At 46.8% G+C, this 16,930-nt stretch overlaps 1 protein-coding gene across 1 annotated transcript; it reads right to left on the bottom strand.

Annotated features, from left to right (window-relative positions):
- Positions 1-12,859: 12,859 nt before the first annotated feature.
- LOC123169676 (uncharacterized) lies at positions 12,860-14,955 on the bottom strand. The gene is made up of 4 exons (XM_044587555.1): positions 14,665-14,955; positions 13,681-13,742; positions 13,434-13,538; positions 12,860-13,229 (listed from the first exon to the last, which is right to left on the bottom strand). Exons 1-4 carry the CDS (start codon positions 14,930-14,932, stop codon positions 13,092-13,094), a joined length of 573 nt encoding a protein of 190 aa, XP_044443490.1. The 5' UTR covers positions 14,933-14,955; the 3' UTR covers positions 12,860-13,091.
- Between the last annotated feature and the right edge of the window lie 1,975 nt (positions 14,956-16,930).

The following is a 16,930-nucleotide window of genomic DNA, read 5'->3' as shown; positions in this document are numbered from 1 at the left end:
CTTCTATCCATGATTTCTTGTTATTAAATACTAGTCTTCATTTGAGAAAGAATAAGTCGAATTTATAGAATTTTTTTGTTGTGTTGTGGTCTATCTTGCTTTAAAATTTTCCTTTAAATAATTTTAAAAATCATCTTATTTAGCTCGAAACTAGCTCGAGATCGTTACAAGCTGAGCACGAGCTACTTTCTGCAGCTCGACCTTGAGCTTCGCACATTTTAAGCTCGCTCGAATTTTAGTATAAGTTGAGCTGAGCCTAGGCCAACTCGCTCGAACTCGACTCGTTTGCAGCCCTAGAAACGCCACACCAACAACACGTGGGCCCTCTTCTGTCTCTGTAGCGTGGGCCACGCATGTTGCAGAAAACTCGTCCTGTCCAGGTCGTCCTGCCGTTAGTTAGTTGTAGCTACTCGTGTATGAGATACTCCCTCCGTTTTAAAATAGATGACCCAACTTTGTATTAACTTTACTATAAAGTTGAGTCATCTATTTTGGAACGGAGGGAGTATATGATATAAAAAAAATATTATTAAAAACTTCTTTCACATACGAATTCGATGGTATGAAACATGCATGTCACATATTATTGTGCTAACTAGTGGTCAAAGGTTACCTTAAAAAACGTATTAGGCCCTATATAAATGGAAGAAGGGAGTAACCATCTTTGGTGTTTTTTTGTAGAGCATCTCTGAGAGCTCCTAATCAGCGCTTATAGCGCTGGCTACTCTCCCTAACCACCCGGAACACAACCCTTTTGTGATTACTTGCTCCCTTTTCTTTTCCTCTTTTTGTTCTTTCTCTTATTTTTATTTTCTTTTCTATTCTTTTCTTTTCTTAGATTTGTGAACATTTTTCCAAAATCCGTAAAAAATTGAATTGATGAACTGTTTTCAACATCAATGTACTTTTTTCAAAATTGATGAATATTTTCTTCCAAATTAATGAAGTTTTATTAAAAAATTATGAACTTTTCTAAAAAATAATAATAAACTTTTTAAAAATTTGATGAACATTTTTCCAAAAATAGATGAACTTTATTCAAAATTGATGATTTTTTTCAAAATCAACGAACTTTTTCCATTTCTCATGAACCCTTTTAAATTTTAATTTTTTAATTTGATGAATTTCTTTTAAAATAATTAATACTGGTATATATATAGTATATGTCTAGTGTTGTACTAGAAGAAGGCTTAAATAGCGTGCTTTCCTGATATTGAACTTTTTTGCAGTTTTCTCTTTCTGTTTGCTTTCCTTCAGCAGGTTTTTTTGCGAGAAAAACTTTCACTCTATTCTTGAAACATCATGGCAGTAGAAGGAACGTCAAAAGTAACAAAAATTACATCGAAGTCCGTAGACCACCTACGACCGACTACAAGCACTCGAAGGAGCCGAAGGCGCGCCGCCGTCATCGTCCCTCCTTCATCAGAGGCCGACAAACCTTGTTGTAGTAGGCAGTCGGGAAGTCATCGTGCTAAGGCCCCAGAAGAAGAGCGCAACAGAACAACAACATCACTGCTGAAAAAAGCGTAGATCGGAAGAATCCAACCAGTAGACACACGAACACAGATGAAGAAAGACCGGATCCAAAGAGAGCCATCGAAGACAAACACCGACCGAATCCCGCAAGATTCACCGGAGACACACCTCCACACGCCCTCCAATGATGCTAGCCGCACCATCAGAACGGGGCTAGACGGGAAGAACCTTATTTCATCTTCAGAAAGCCGTTGCTGCCTCATCTTTCTAAGCAGGACACAAACCTTAAAAAGACTCGAAAAGACATCTAACAACGAACGAGGAGCCCTTCCACCGGCAAGACCAAGATCCACCATGCACCCATAGCCCTAAGGCCACATGAGGCGAGGCGGATCCGTGGCGGCACAGGCAAGAGGCAGTTGGAAGACCTCTCACCCACTAGGAATCATAGGTCGTGCGCTGCCCTAAGGAAACGTCCAATTCAGCCCTCAGTTCTTCAGCAGGTTGCTGGGCTGCCCCGCTAAACTTCCCCCAGCGAGCGCCTGTAGCGCTAACGGGCATGTATAGCACCAAATAGGAGCTCCCTTGCTCGCTCGCACGCTAGAAAGATGCATCGCTCGCTTGTTAACCGGTTGACTGGTTGACCATTGAATTTGGGAAATATATAAATATTAATATTTGTAAATATTAAAAAACTCATTGATTGTTGACTTGACTGTTGGTCTTTCCAAAAACATTCTGAGTTTGAAAAAGTTCGTGTATTTCAAATACTTCACGAACTTAAAAAAATCATGAATTTTAAAAAGTTCGTGAAATTGAAAAATAATCACGTCTTCCGTGAATTAGTAAAATGTTCACAATCTTGAGGGAAAATATTTCATAAATTTTAAAAACATATTTCAGGGAAAAAATTCATGAATTTTTGAAAAAAAATCTCGAATTTCAAAAAGTTAACGAATTTAGAAAAATAATTCATGAATTTAATAATAGTTCGAGAATTTGAAAAATTTAAGGAATTTTAGAAAAAAAATGTTCACAAAAAATAAATAAAAAGTTTGCCGGTTTGAAAAAAATAACCACGGATTCAAAAAACATTCATGAATTTGAAAAAAATCACGCCTTGAAAAAGTTTCATGAATTTTTAAAAGGAGAAAAAATAAAAAAGGAAAAGGAAAAGGAAAAAAAAGAAAATAAAAATGATAAAAAAGAGAAAAAAAATAAACCCGATCTAATAAACCAGAAAACAAATAACATGAAAAAAAAATCCGCCCAGTAAGCTTCTAGAAGTTTTCGAAAACCGGGCTAGAACGTGCCTTATGGGCCGGCCCATTACGATTGAAGGGATGGAAGGGAGTTTTAGCTTCACGTTCCCCTTCCCGTAAGAGGTAGAAGCGAAGGCAACCGCAGTTCCTCATGTGCTTGCCGGTGACCCCCGCCGATTCCCTCTCCTCCGGTGACCGCTCCAACGATGGGAGCGGTAGGGAACCGTAGAACCTTGTGTCGGTCTTGTGCATAGGGTAAGACTTAGGGTTTTGAGCGCTGGTGTGTGGATGGTGGAGGGATGGCGAATAATCTCTACCTTAAGTCGTTCCCTATCCCAGTGATTCGGTTGTAAGCGAGTTGGTGGTGTGCTCCTCTCGCCGGTTAGCGGTGAGATTTTATATTTGGTTTGCGTTTGCTTGCCGTTGTGCTGTATAGCGACGGTGCGGAATTTGTCTTCCACCAGATCCCTTCCAATGGGGGTTTCTCCTTTGTCGCCTTTGATCTGGGCAGACGGTTGTTGTATGACACCAGTCCGTTGCCTTTTTCATCAACGGTGAGGGAGGTGTGATGATGCTTTCTGTGGTGCGTCCTTCCGGCCTCTTCTCTGGTACGTTGGCCCGATGGGGTGTAGCTCGAAGGCTTCCCGTGTGTGAAAGGTACATCTATGGATTTCAAGCTCACACCGACTTCAGGTGGAAGCGGCTGCAGCGGCAGCAGTGGCACGCCCTCAACTTGCGATGGAGTGTGTGGTTGGTCGGCTCCTCAATTGCTGATATGTCTTAATATATCTATAATTTTTTATTGTTTCATACTATTGTATTATCACTGTTTTACGTTTTATACGTCATTTTATATTATTTTCTGAACTAATCTATTAATTTAGTGCCTAGTGCCAGTTTCTATTTTTTGCATGTTTGTGGTTTAGCGGAAAAACCATACCTACAGAAGTCCAAACATAATGAAAATTTGCGTGAAATGTTTATGGAAAATATGCAGCAATAGAAGCTTCAGGAGGGAGCCAGAAGTGGGTTGTGAGTCCCACAAGCCCAGCCCCCTCCCTCCCTCCCCCCCCCCCCCCGCCTTGGGGCCACGCCATGCAGGTTTTTGGTGGCGCTGTGTAACGCCCACGATGCGGCTATATCTCCCACGTGTCGAGGCACGACTTAGAGGCATAACCGCATTGTAGGTATTGTCGCAAGAAGGGTCATCTTCACACAATCCCATGTAATGAATAAGAATGGGATAACGAGAGTTGGCTTACAATCGTCACTTCACACAATACATAAATTAATTCATACATCATCCAAAATCCACACATAGACCGACTACGGTCAAAATCCAAATGAAAGGAAGATAACCCCAAATGCTAGATCCCCGATCGTCCCAACTGGGCTCCACTACTGATCATACGGAAACGAAACATAGTAACGACCACGTTCCTCGTCGAACTCCCACTTGAGCTCGGTTGCGTCATCTGCACTGGTATCGTCGGCACCTGCAACTGTTTTGGTAGAATCTGTGAGTCACGAGGACTCAGCAATTTCACACCCGCGAGATCAAGACTAGTTAAGCTTATCGGAAAGGATGGGGTAATGAGGTGGAGCTGCAGCAAGCACTAAGCATATATGGTAGCTAGCATACGCAAATAAGAGCAAGAAGAGGAGCAACGCAACGGTCGCGAAGCTAGAAATGATCAAGAAGTGATCCTGAAACTACTTACGTTCATTCATAACCTGAACCGTGTTCACTTCCCGGACTCCGCCGAAAAGAGACCATCACGGCTACACACACGGTTGATGTATTTTAATTAAGTCAAGTACCAAGTTCTCCACAACCGGACATTAACAAATTCCCATCTGCCACATAACCGCGGGCACGGCTTTCGAAAGATAAAACCCTGCAGGGGTGTCCCAACTTAGCCCATTATAAGCTCTCACGGTCAATGAAGGATAAACCTTCTCCCGGGAAGACCCGATCAGTCTCGAAATCCCGGTTTACAAGACATTTCGACAATGGTAAAACAAGACCAGCAAAGCCGCCCGAATGTGCCGACAAATCCCGATAGGAGCTGCACATATCTCGTTCTCAGGGCACACCGGATGAGCCAGACGTCGGGTTGGCATAGACCCTGGTTGCCCAGGGGGCGCCGGACATCGCTCGGTTTGGGCCAGCACTCGAAGGAGCACTGGTCCGGGGGTTTAAAATAAAGATGACCCTCGGGCTCGCGAAAACCCAAGGGAAAAAGGCTTAGGTAGGCAACTGTAAAACCAAGGTTGGGCCTTGCTGGAGGAGTTTTATTCAAGGCGAACTGTCAAGGGGGTCCCATAAATCACCCAACCGCGTAAGGAACGCAAACTCAAGGAACATAATACCGGTATGACGGAAATTAAGACGGCAAGAGTGGAACAAAACACCAGGCATAAGGCCGAGCCTTCCACCCTTTACCAAATATATATATATGCATTAATTAAATAAGAGATATTGTGATATTCCAAAAATATCCATGTTCCAACATGGAACCAACTTCAACTTCACCTGCAACTAGCAACGCTATAAGAGGGCTGAGCAAAAGCGGTAACTTAGCCGAACAACGGTTTGCTAGGAAAGGATGGTTAGAGGCTTGACATGGCAATATGGGAGGCATGATATAGCAAGTGGTGGGTAGCGCAGCATAGCAATAGAACGAACAACTAGCAAAGCAAAGATAGAAGTGATTTCGAGGGTATGGTCATCTTGCCTGCAAGGTTCTCAGAGTTATCGAAAGCTTGATTCTCGTAAGCGTACTCAACAGGTTCCTCGTTCACGAACTCGTCTCCCGGCTCTACCCACAACAAGAACACAAGCAATGGAACCACAATCAATCACGGGAAATGCACAAGCAACATGATGCATTACATGCATGATATGCGAGATGTGATATGCGATGCATATGCGTGCTCCGGAAGAAAAAGGATGAACATGGCATCCACTTGGCAAACCAAGTATGCCACTGGAAAGATGAGATGATTTCGGTCGAAATCGATATAAAGATCACCGGAAACGGATGCACGGTTTGCAAATGGCGAGCAAAACAAGAATGACACGATTCTGCGATTAACAGCATGATAGCACTTAGAATACATCAATTAACTATGCTACAGCACCCCAACATAGCAACAAAGCATATGGCAGTGATCTACAGGAGATGCTTGACAAAAGATGAACAGTGAGCTACAGATATATCACAATATAACAGGTTCAAACAAGCATGGCAAAAGTGCAAAAGTTATCAGCTTCACAGACTTGGTGAAAATACTGAACATGGCTGAAACAGCATCAGGTAGCAATATTCAGAGCAAGCAAAACACCTGCTACAGGAACTTATCATAGCGAAACAAGGCATGGCATGAATCTACTAAATGCATAGAACAAAAATCCCTTACTGACCATGAGCCAAAAAGGATCAGAAGATATGATGGCACCCATGTAAACATAGCAAGTTTTGTTAACAGGTTTCAGACTTACCAGAAAACAGAGCATGGCATTAACAGAATTATGAAGGCATCTTTGTGAGCTCGATTCACTCATTACAAAGCAATGCATGACAAAACAAGCATATCTACAGCAAGATGGCATGTTCATCAAGCTAACCATGGCAAGATCAAGTTCATAGCATGTATGGATCAACTAGAACAACCTTGGCAAAATTGAATATCATGTTAACATTCTGCCAGGAACATTTTATAGCAAAAGTAGAGCAAGATTGAGAAATGCTAGAGCACTCCAATATTTGCAAACAGGGGCATGGATGGATAGAGCACAACTATATCTACAAAACATCCTTACTGAACATACTCAAAAGAAGCATGGATCTCACTGTAGACACATGGATACATGGCAACAAAATAACAGCAGGTAAAAGACTTGGCAAAATCCCAAGTCCCTGAAAACAGAAACATCACGAAGCCTAGTTTGCATGCTTGTGCTAGTCACCATATAGATCACCAAAATACATGGCATACACCTATGTAAAGATGGCATGGCATAGATTAAAACACCTGTAGAGCTCATGCCTATAAGATGCACACATCAAATGCAACAAAAATAACAAAACATCAAGTTCTGATAAGAAACAGCAGTAAACATCATATAGCACTCTTGCACTAGAGATTTGGGCATCAAGATGAACTCAAACGAGCATGGCACAATAGAACAAAATGAAGAGCATCTCGTGATGAACATTTCGATATATCATGCACGCAAAATGGAGTAATATGCAATGAGATATACCATGATGAACAGAGCAACATAAAGTACGCAGAACGGGACTTGGAGGAATTTCAGGGTTCAACCTCTCCAGATCTAGGGTTGCTGGCACGGAAGCCGAGGCGGGGCGGCTCACCGGAGTTGCGCTCGGGGAGGTCGGAGAAGACGCCGGCGGGGACGGGGCCGACCGGAGGAGGCGGATCCGGCGCCGGCGGATGGAGGGAGCGGCGGCTCGGGCGGCGCGCGGAGGGAGCTCAGGACGGCGAGGACGGCGGCTCGCCGGCGATGATGCGGGCGGCGGCGTCCACGCGCGCGGCCGGCGGGCTGCGTCGGCGGCCGGGGAAGGCGCGGGCGGCGGCGACCACGCGCGCGGAGGGACGCGGGCGGCGCACGGGAGGCGGGCCGCGGGGGCCAGGCACGGGCCTCGCGGGCTTAGGCGGGGGAGGCGACGGCGCGACAAGTGGCGCGGCCCGGTTGGCTCTGAGCGGCGGCGGCGATGTGTCCGACCGGACCGGGACGTGTCCGGCGGCGGAGAGGGAGCGGGCTAGGGTTTTTGGACTGCGGGATTTCGGGGAGGCTCACATATTTATAGCTAGAGGGAGCTAGGAGACTCCAAATGGAGTGCGATTGTCGCCCACACGATCATGATCGAACGATCGAGAGCATGGAGGGGACTTAGATGGGTTATTGGGCTGTTTGGAGGGGTGTTTGGCTGCAACACTCAAAAGGCCTTTGCGGTTACCTGGTTAACCGTTGGAGCATCAAACGACCTCCAAATGGAACGAAACTTGACAGGTGGTCTACCGGTGGTGTACCAAGGCCACTTGGCAAAACTCGGTCCATTCCGAGAACGTTTAACACCCGCTCACGAAAAGAGACAAGAGGGGTGCGCCGGTGCATGTGGGAGTGTCGGATTGCAAAACGGACAACTGGGAAAATGCTCGGATGCATGAGACGAAGACGTATGCAAATGAGATGCACATGACGACATGATATGAGATGCATGACATGAACAAAATGCAAAACGAAAAACAAAACCCGACCACGAAGGGAATATCATAACACAGCCGAAAATGGCAAGAGTTGGAGTTACAAATATGGAAAGTTACATCCGGGGTGTTACACGCTGCCGCTCGTACAACTCAACAAGCAGTCTAAACCACCAACGATGTGACTGATAAACACCAACGAATATACCAGCCATTAATGGCGCGTCCGCCCCCTCAGATTCCCACCAGCGAGCCATAGGATGCCTACCATACCGCACGCCGTCCCCGGCAATAAAAGACAGGCGAGGAGGCATCCCCATCGCAACCCTAACCCTAGTCACCGCCTCCTCCTCTCCCACACCCTTGCCTCTATGCGTTGAGCTCACCGCCTCAATGTTGTCGTGTCGTGCCCGCGGGCTATTGGCTCAACATGCTGGACGACAACAACTAGCCGTCCCAAACACTATGCGCCGGCGGTGCCTCCAACTGGGTTACCAATTGTGTAGATTTTATTCCTTGTGCTGCACTAGGGCGGCCACTGGAGCATTCTGCTCCCACCGTGGCCCGCCTGGCATTGGCAGCAGCAATGGACCGAGCGCCATCGTCCCCGTGGATGAGCTCGACTTCGACGTGGGCCTCGACGAGCTCGATGATGAGGACGAGGACTAAACGATGTCGGCTAGTAGTAGCTAGCAATGTCGAATATCGGCACAACATATGTTTACTATTTTGCAAATGTAGCTTAATGATATTTAAAATTGCAAATTATATGTTAATGCCACGAATTTTAGCCATATTATAAGTACTCGAATGTAGTTTGTGTTAATCAACTTTAGTCTCTGTTTGATTGCCTAAAAACTATCAATTTCAAACAAAAGCCAAAAAGATAAGAATTTCTTTTATAAGACGCATTATGATAACCCGAATTGGCACGTGGTCTTAGCGACCTTCAGAATACTAAGAATTTGATAACAACGAACAGTCGCTGGGTCAGCATGGCAAATTAAACTATTTTGTGCCAAATTATGTGTTGCTGGGATAGCAATTTCTTTTAGCAAACATGGAGATCCGCCATGTTCAGTTTTTCGGGAGGATTTGTCGTGGTTGTGAAGGAAATTGCCGTCCTTACGACAACATAGATTGCTTAAAAATTTCTGATCCTCACCCAACAAACGTCAGACTTTTAACATTTCTGAATTATAGAATGCGCTGCACATGCATTATGATGACTGCTAATAGGCCAACTCTGCGGCTAAAGTTGCTCTCATGAAAGCTCGCGTTGATTAGTAGTTTAGTACTCCCTTCGTCCCGAATTACTTGTCACAATGGATAAAAATAAATATATCTAAAACTAAAAATACGTATTGATACATTCATTTCTGCGACAAGTAATTCAGGACGGAGGGAGCTACTACAAGTGAAGTAACCTAGATGGGTTAATTAGTCGCCCGCCTCACCCCATCTCACGTAACCAGGAGGGTTGGGGGCGCCCCCCTAGGGCTTCCCACCTTCCGGCTTGGGGGGAAAGTCACCCTAGGGGAGATCCCATCTACCCTGGCCGCCGCCCCCCTAGGGAAAACCCTAGGGGCGCCACCCCCTCCCTTCCCCTATATATAGAGAGGTAGAGAGAGGGCAGCCGCACCCCCTTGAGCACATCTCCACGCGACGCGCTGCCTCTCCTCTCCCTCGCATCCCTCTTCTTCTCCGTAGTGCTTAGCAAAGCTCTGCTGAGATTTCTCCACCCCCACCGCCACCACGCCGTCGTGCTGCCGGAGGACTCAAGCTACTACTTCACCATCGCTCGCTGGATCAAGGAGGTGAAGGCGTCATCAAGCCGTACGTGTGTTGAACACGAAGGTGCCGTCCGTTCGGCACTTGGATCGGGAGTTCGCGGGACGGATCGTGATAGGATCGCGAAGACGTTTGACTACATCAACCGCGTTTCTTAACGCTTCCGCTTAGCGATCTACAAGGGTATATAGATCCAATCTCTCCTCTCGTAGATGGTCATCTCCTAGATTGGATCTTGGTGAGCGTAGGAAATTTTTGTTTCCCATGCAGCGTTCCCCAACAGCATCCTGCTCCCACCGCGGCCCGCGTGGCATTGGCAACAACAATGGACCGAGCGCCATCGTCCCCGTGGACGAGCCCATCCTCGTCGGGGTGGCCCACCGGCCGACACCTGGTACGACTCCTCCTCGGGCGAAGAGGAGGATGCTATCGCCTCCCTCTTCCCCGCCCACGTTGAGCCCGAGCCTGAGGACCCAATCAAGATCGTGCTCCCGCAAAGCAGAGGAGCATCGGCGCCAATGCTCCCCCTCCTAGCCGACGAGCTAGAGGAAAAGTAGTGAGCTCATTGCTCACCACTCCATCGAGGAGGCCAAGCGCATGAATGAGCTTGACTATTGCTGGAGGTTCAGTTTGTCGCTCGACTCCGGCATGGGCCTCGACGAGCTCGATAATGAGGACGAGGACTAAACGATGTCAGCTAGTAGTAGCTAGCAATGTCGAATATCGGCACAACATATGTTTACTATTTTGCAAATATAGCTTAACAACATTTAAAATTGCAAATTATAAGTTAATGCAATGAATTTTAGCCCTATTATAGGTACTCGAATGAAGTTTGTTGTTAATCAACTTTAGTCTCTGTTTGATTGCCCAAAAACTATCAATGTCAAACAGAAGCCAAAAAAAAAGAATTTCTTTTATAAGACACCTTATGATAACCTGAGTTGGCACGTGGTCTTGGCGGCCTTCAAAATACTAAGAATTCAATAACCAGCAAACAGTCACTGGGTCAGCATGGCAAATTAAACTATTTTGTGCCAAATTATGTGTTGCTGGGATTGCAATTTCTTTTAGCAAACATGGAAATCCGCCATGTTCAGTTTATCGGGAGGATTTGTCGTGGTTGTGAAGGAAATTGCCGTCCTTACGACAACATAGATTGCTCAACTTCTGATTTGCCATCCTTACTCAACGAACGTCAGATTTTTAACATTTCTGAATTATAGAATCCGCTTCACACACATAATGATGGCTGCTGATTTGGCAACTCTGCGGCTAAAGTTGCTTTATGAAAACTCGGGTTGGTTAGTACTCCATCCGTATTTTAGTGATCTAAACGCTCTTATATTAGTTTACAGAGGGAGTAATTTAGTACTCCCTCCATTCCGAATTATTTGTCACAATGGATAGAAATGAATACATTTATTTATGTGACAAGTAATTCAAAACTGAGGGAGCTACAAGTAAAGTAACCTAGATAGGTTAACGAGTCGCCGGCTTGCCGCTAAATGACAGCTCCGGCGAAAGGTCCGATGCCGACAAATAAGTACCAGCTCGAAATAAGAAAGCATTTCCTTCAAATTAATAGGATTATTAGTAGCATAACACGTGTTAGAAGGCAGGTACATCCTCTGTTGTGTTGTGTTCATGGGGAGCAGTAAAGCAATAGGATAATGGAGCCGTCCAGATCAAATCCAAATCCATGGCCGGCCGGGCCGCGTCCCCTCTCCGTACTCGCACTTCCACACGCACCCTTCTTGACTTCACCGCTACATTAGGAGGACTGACTACCCCTAGGCGTCAAGTTCATCTGAATATAGATTCTGATGATGCATTCGTCTCCATGCTCAGCCTACATTTAGGAGTACACCACTGCTAGGCGCCGAGCGTTGTTCATCTGTCCGATGATGCTAGCCCACGGCCAAGAAGACGAGCAGGGCAGCACCACGGTGGTGGCGGTGGTGTGCCTCCAGGCGCAGCGCGTCGCCGGCCTGCCCGCCTCCGTTGGCCAGATCGAGCTAACATGCCGTCTTGTTCAGCATCCTCCTCACGTCCATCCTCTTGATGATCTTGAGGATGATGATGATGGAGTGGGTGATTGTCATGAAGCAACGGCGGCTCAGCGTGCCTCTGCCTCCGTCTCCAGCGGCAGCGGCGACTTCCGCAGCCAGGTGCTCCTGCTCCACTGTGGCGCCATCACCCCCTCCCTCAGAGCCGTCCTCACCGTCTCCTTGACCCTGAGACACCCAGGACAACGGCACCATCAGCAGCAGCAGCAGCAGCACCTCCAGGTCCACCTTGGCGCTGAGCGGCCGGGCGTCCTCACCTACCCGCTCACCGGCGCCGCGGCTGGGGGCCTGCTCACCCTCGCGCTCCACCGCAAGCTGCTCTCGCTGCCACCACCTTCTACCGCCACTAGCTGCTGCCTGCCGCTGCCAGCATGCTGCCGCCAGCGACGGCGGGGGATCAACACCACCAACAAGAGCCACAACCAGCAGCAGCAGCAGCAGCATGGCATCCAGTACGACTCTGGTGACGAGTCGTCGTCTGGCTTCATCATCATTGAGAAGGAGCTCAGGCGGCCGCCCTCCGAGAGCCTGCCCACCGCCGCCACCGACAGCAACATTGACCAAGACAACATGAAACTGGATCAAGAAGAACTGGACAGGGTCGAGGACGAGTTCCTGGCCATGCTCGAGCTGTCAGCCGGCACCACCACCTGTGTCGAGCTCGACTTCGACCTCGACCTGCACCTATACTTGGACAAACTCGTCAGGGAAGCCGAGGCCGAGCTTGGCAATGCCAGCACCACTCATCTTCCCAACCTGCTGCTGCATCCCATGTGAATTACTGATGCAAACAGGCAAAATTAAGATGCCAGTTTTCTGAATCTCATGTGCACTTTCTTTTTTCTGAAGCATACAGTTTCTAGCTGAATGTAATGTGCATTTTGGATCTAGCTGATTCGCAGTCCCCCTCCCACCTTTGCTAACCAGTCAATCAACTCTACTCTACTCTACTGCGCTGGAGTATGTAACAAGAGATTAATAGGCAGGAACCCAAGTAGTAGTAGCGAAAATTAAGGCACACCGACATGTCTCTGAATCCCAGCTCCATTATAATCAGATCACTAGCCACTATACAGTAATAATAATAACAGTATTGTACAACAACTGATCTTGCTGAAAAAACCAAACCCCAGTATGTAGCCATACGAAATAATTCACTTCTGTTGATCTAAAGCCAGATCCATCCAAGGCCACAGCTGGTATTTCTCTGTATACCTATTCAGACTTCAGAGTAGGCTCACCAAAATAAGGCTCTTCTTCACTTGTATTTCTCCATTATGCGCCGGGCTTCTTCGGCGGGGTCGTCCGACGGAGGACTGTCTCCTTCATCCACACTCCTGGAGCCCTCTTTTGGGTTCATCGCCAGGAAGGCGAAGTATATAAGCCCCATCATCGCCTGCCACCATCAAACCAATCATCAATCTGACTTGAGAAACCACAGAAAGTTGCAGCAAGGGATACAACAGGGCAAGCAAATTCTGATTATTAAACATTCTTGAGATGTACCAAACATATAAATTAGTGATATTGAGCATTGTGCACGACACATTGCTAATTAAGAGTTGTCAGCTGAGTCATGCCAAGAACGTGGGGTACATACCAGTACAAACAATGCGGTGGAAATGACGGACTTGAGCAGAAAAAGGGCGACAGACACGGCAACAAATGTCACGCCTATCCTAGCAATTGGGCGTGGAACTGAACCCTGTCGCACATCAGAACAGAAGGCCAAACTAGTTCAGTTTCAAAAGCCAACCAACCACACTCCAGCGTATTTTTCTGACAGAAGTAAAATTCAGTGGAATGAAGTGACATACATACTAAATGGGTAAGCAAGAGTGACATACTGGGACAAGAGCACTTCCAGCATCCACGGCTTCCTTACCGACCCTCCATGTTGTTTGAACAGCTGTAGTGATATGCAGGAGTGTTAGATAAAATAGATATTTGGAATTTCATCATGAAAGAGAGAAAAACAAGGCCACAGAGCATTAGCACTAGCAGGAACAGGGTACAACACAAAGGCATCCTTGGAAAAATAAGCACCAATTCATGAGGTGTGAATGCATGTGGATACATATCATGGTACTGGTACACACACACACACACACACACACCACATATATACAGTCAGAAAATTACAGCTGGGACAGAGGGAACTAATTAAGTGGTGATACCACACCCTGAAATGAACAAGACCACTCCATGTGTATCATGAAAAGAAGCTAGGAGCATATGCGCATATTTGGGTGTGCTGTACGTGTTGAGTTTGTAGAAGTATTAGTTTCAGACTTTGAGTGAGAACATATAAATTTCGCTTAATTTCTTACCTGGAAGTCGAGACAACGCAAAAAAAGAAAAAAGGATTGTGTGCCAATGCATTGATAGGAAAAGAAGGGTTTGTACACTACAGACCCATGTAATACATGTTCAGTATAAGAAGTGGGATGGGAGTTAACATGAACTTGCATGAGAGCTAAATTTCCAGTTTCTGCTCAAACAACAAACAATAGGCAGCAGGCTTACTCGCGCTGGTATATACTCCCTCCGTTCCAAATTACTCGTCGTGGTTTTAGTTCAAATTTGAACTAAAACCACGACGAGTAATTTGGAACAGAGGGAGTATATAACAAATAATCCCCAAACAAACAAATAAACAATACGGAGATGAGATTCATTCAGCACAATTAATTCAGTGACATGGAATCGATTCAGAATCTTCTTGGGTCGTAGTAACAAACAATCCCAAATACAAATACACAGAAGCACTAGATGCAAACAGATTAGATAATTAATCAAATTAAGGAAGGAGAGGAGGGGAGGGGAGATACCTTTGGAGAGGTTGGACTGCGCGGAGGCGACGACCAGGAGCCGCGAGTTTGAGCGGAGAAGCCGCATGCTAGGGGAAGGGCGGCGTGCGGCGGCTGACCAGCACCAACTCAGGGGACGGTGAGGGGTAATAGGCATGGCGGCTGGGAGGAGTCGGGCGGCGGCGGGAGCCATGGCGATGCGGTGGTGACCTCCCGTCCCCAAATTCAGAGGAGAAGGCAGGCCAGGCGAGAGTGTATCCACCAGATGCAACGACGCATACTGGGCCATTGGATGTCAAACGAAGGGATACGATGGAGCTAATGCGTGGCCTCATGCCACATTTACACAAGGAACCTATTTTTTTCTTTCTTTTTTTGAACTTACATTACATAAGGAACCTCTTAGCTGCAGCTGATCTCTACTCCTAAATCTCTACTCGGGGCTAGTTCGAAATCCCTCCGCTCCACAACTCAGCTCCCGGAGCAGGCGGAGCTGCAATTGAAAATAACGGAGCAGAGAAACAAATGCTCCGCAGATCCTCGTATTTTCTCGAAGTTGGTGGATTGCCGAACAGGCATCTAATCTCTACTCCTAGTTTCTCCTCATCGGTTTATTTTTGTCTGGTTTTTTTTGCCTCACCCACGCTGGGTTTTTTCATCAATCTTTTATCCAACTGAACCCTACCTCTCGTTATTTTTTCTCGATACACCAAGAATCGCTCCACCAAGCCCCTTGTCTCTCTTGGTCCTCTTCTCTAGGGTTCCAAGACGGCTGCCTGCGTCGCCCACATGCGTCCTCTCCTCACTCTCTTCCTCCCGACCCAACTAGGGTTCCATCTACATCTACCCCCTGCTACGGTAGATCGCTAAGCAGCAGTGTGACGACCCATGGTGGTCGATCGATTTTGCACCCGTGGCCATTGGAGGAGGCGCACCAACAATAAAGTGTGCTCTTTGGCGGAGGCATGGAGATGCAGTGGGCAGTTTCCACCTGGACCTTTCAAGCCATGGCCTTCCCAGTCTCCTCTTCATGCACCATGCGATACCGCCGCCCACGGTCCCCAGTTTCCTTGCTTGTGGTAGCCTCCCGATCCTCTTCTCAACGCGTTGCGGCCTCTTCATGCGAAATAGGACGACGAATGCGCTCTTGTTTGGATTCAAATGGTTGGGAGTGTTCTTTCGTACAGCGACGAGCGTTGGAGGGCACCGCCAGGAGCCTCAGCTCTTGTGACATCTCTTTCTAGATGCACATCGACGGTTCTGCATCTCAGGTACGCCATTTTTCACAGGGAAAGAAGATTATTTTCTCCTCAACTAGGATCTTGTTTGATTAACACCAGTTTAGTTTTAGGGGTTTCCTAGACATGGCTTTGCAGCTAATTGCATGAGTGAGCGGTTCATATATTATTTTTATCAAGTCGCACAATTTTTTGGTTAGGATAGAAGGGTAAATGCATTGGTTGGTTGCTTCCAACGAACATGGTGGCGTATCAGTTGCATGCCCAACAACAGACATCATGTTTTTTATTTCGTGGTAATGAACGAATGTATGTTACAATGTGATAATGGTTCAGAAGACATCATATCTGCCTTCTTGGCTAGGGGGCGGCGCACGCCTCCTCCCCCTTGATGGTGGTGGCAAATCAACATGAAAACGGGAGAGGGAATCAGGGTGGAGAGCGGGGGGGGGGGGGGGGGGGGGGAGGTTGACGGGGGACTCCTCATTGGTGGTTAGAGGGGAAGAGCGATGTGAAGGAGAGATGACACCAAGGGGAAGTTGAATTGGGCTTCATCCGGTTTCAAATGAGAGGGCTCCAACAAGAAATGTCACTCTACGACGAAAACCGAGTGGGAAGTCCAACAAGAAAAGGGAAGGATGCGTCGTGGGGTGATTTTTTTATGTTGGATGTGCGTGTTGGAGATAACATGATGGATAATCAGGACAACCACATCCCCCCATATGGTCTAGATTTGGGGGAGCTCGGGCTATCCAAATGGTTGTATTATGGGAAGCACGTTGCCTGCCCGTTTGATATTCGAACATGCCTGAGCGTATGAGGAAGAAATGAGCTTTGCCCTTGAAAACAACCTTAATCATTTGTTTGATTCATCTATATGCATTGTAACCCGTAGCAACGCACGAGACGTTCTACTAGTTGTACCAATTTGCTTCCCAACCCAAATATCTGTAGGTAAACAATTTTATCAGGCTGGCCGGCGGAACGCTCAGCCGGTTGCGCATGGTTCGTTCGATTGAAATAGATCTTGTGGTCTGTGTGTGGTCATA

The sequence above is a fragment of the Triticum aestivum genome, chromosome 7D, assembly GCF_018294505.1.
Source record: "Triticum aestivum cultivar Chinese Spring chromosome 7D, IWGSC CS RefSeq v2.1, whole genome shotgun sequence".
NCBI classification, from domain to species: domain Eukaryota; kingdom Viridiplantae; phylum Streptophyta; class Magnoliopsida; order Poales; family Poaceae; genus Triticum; species Triticum aestivum.
This window is presented reverse-complemented; position numbering and strand designations above follow the sequence as displayed.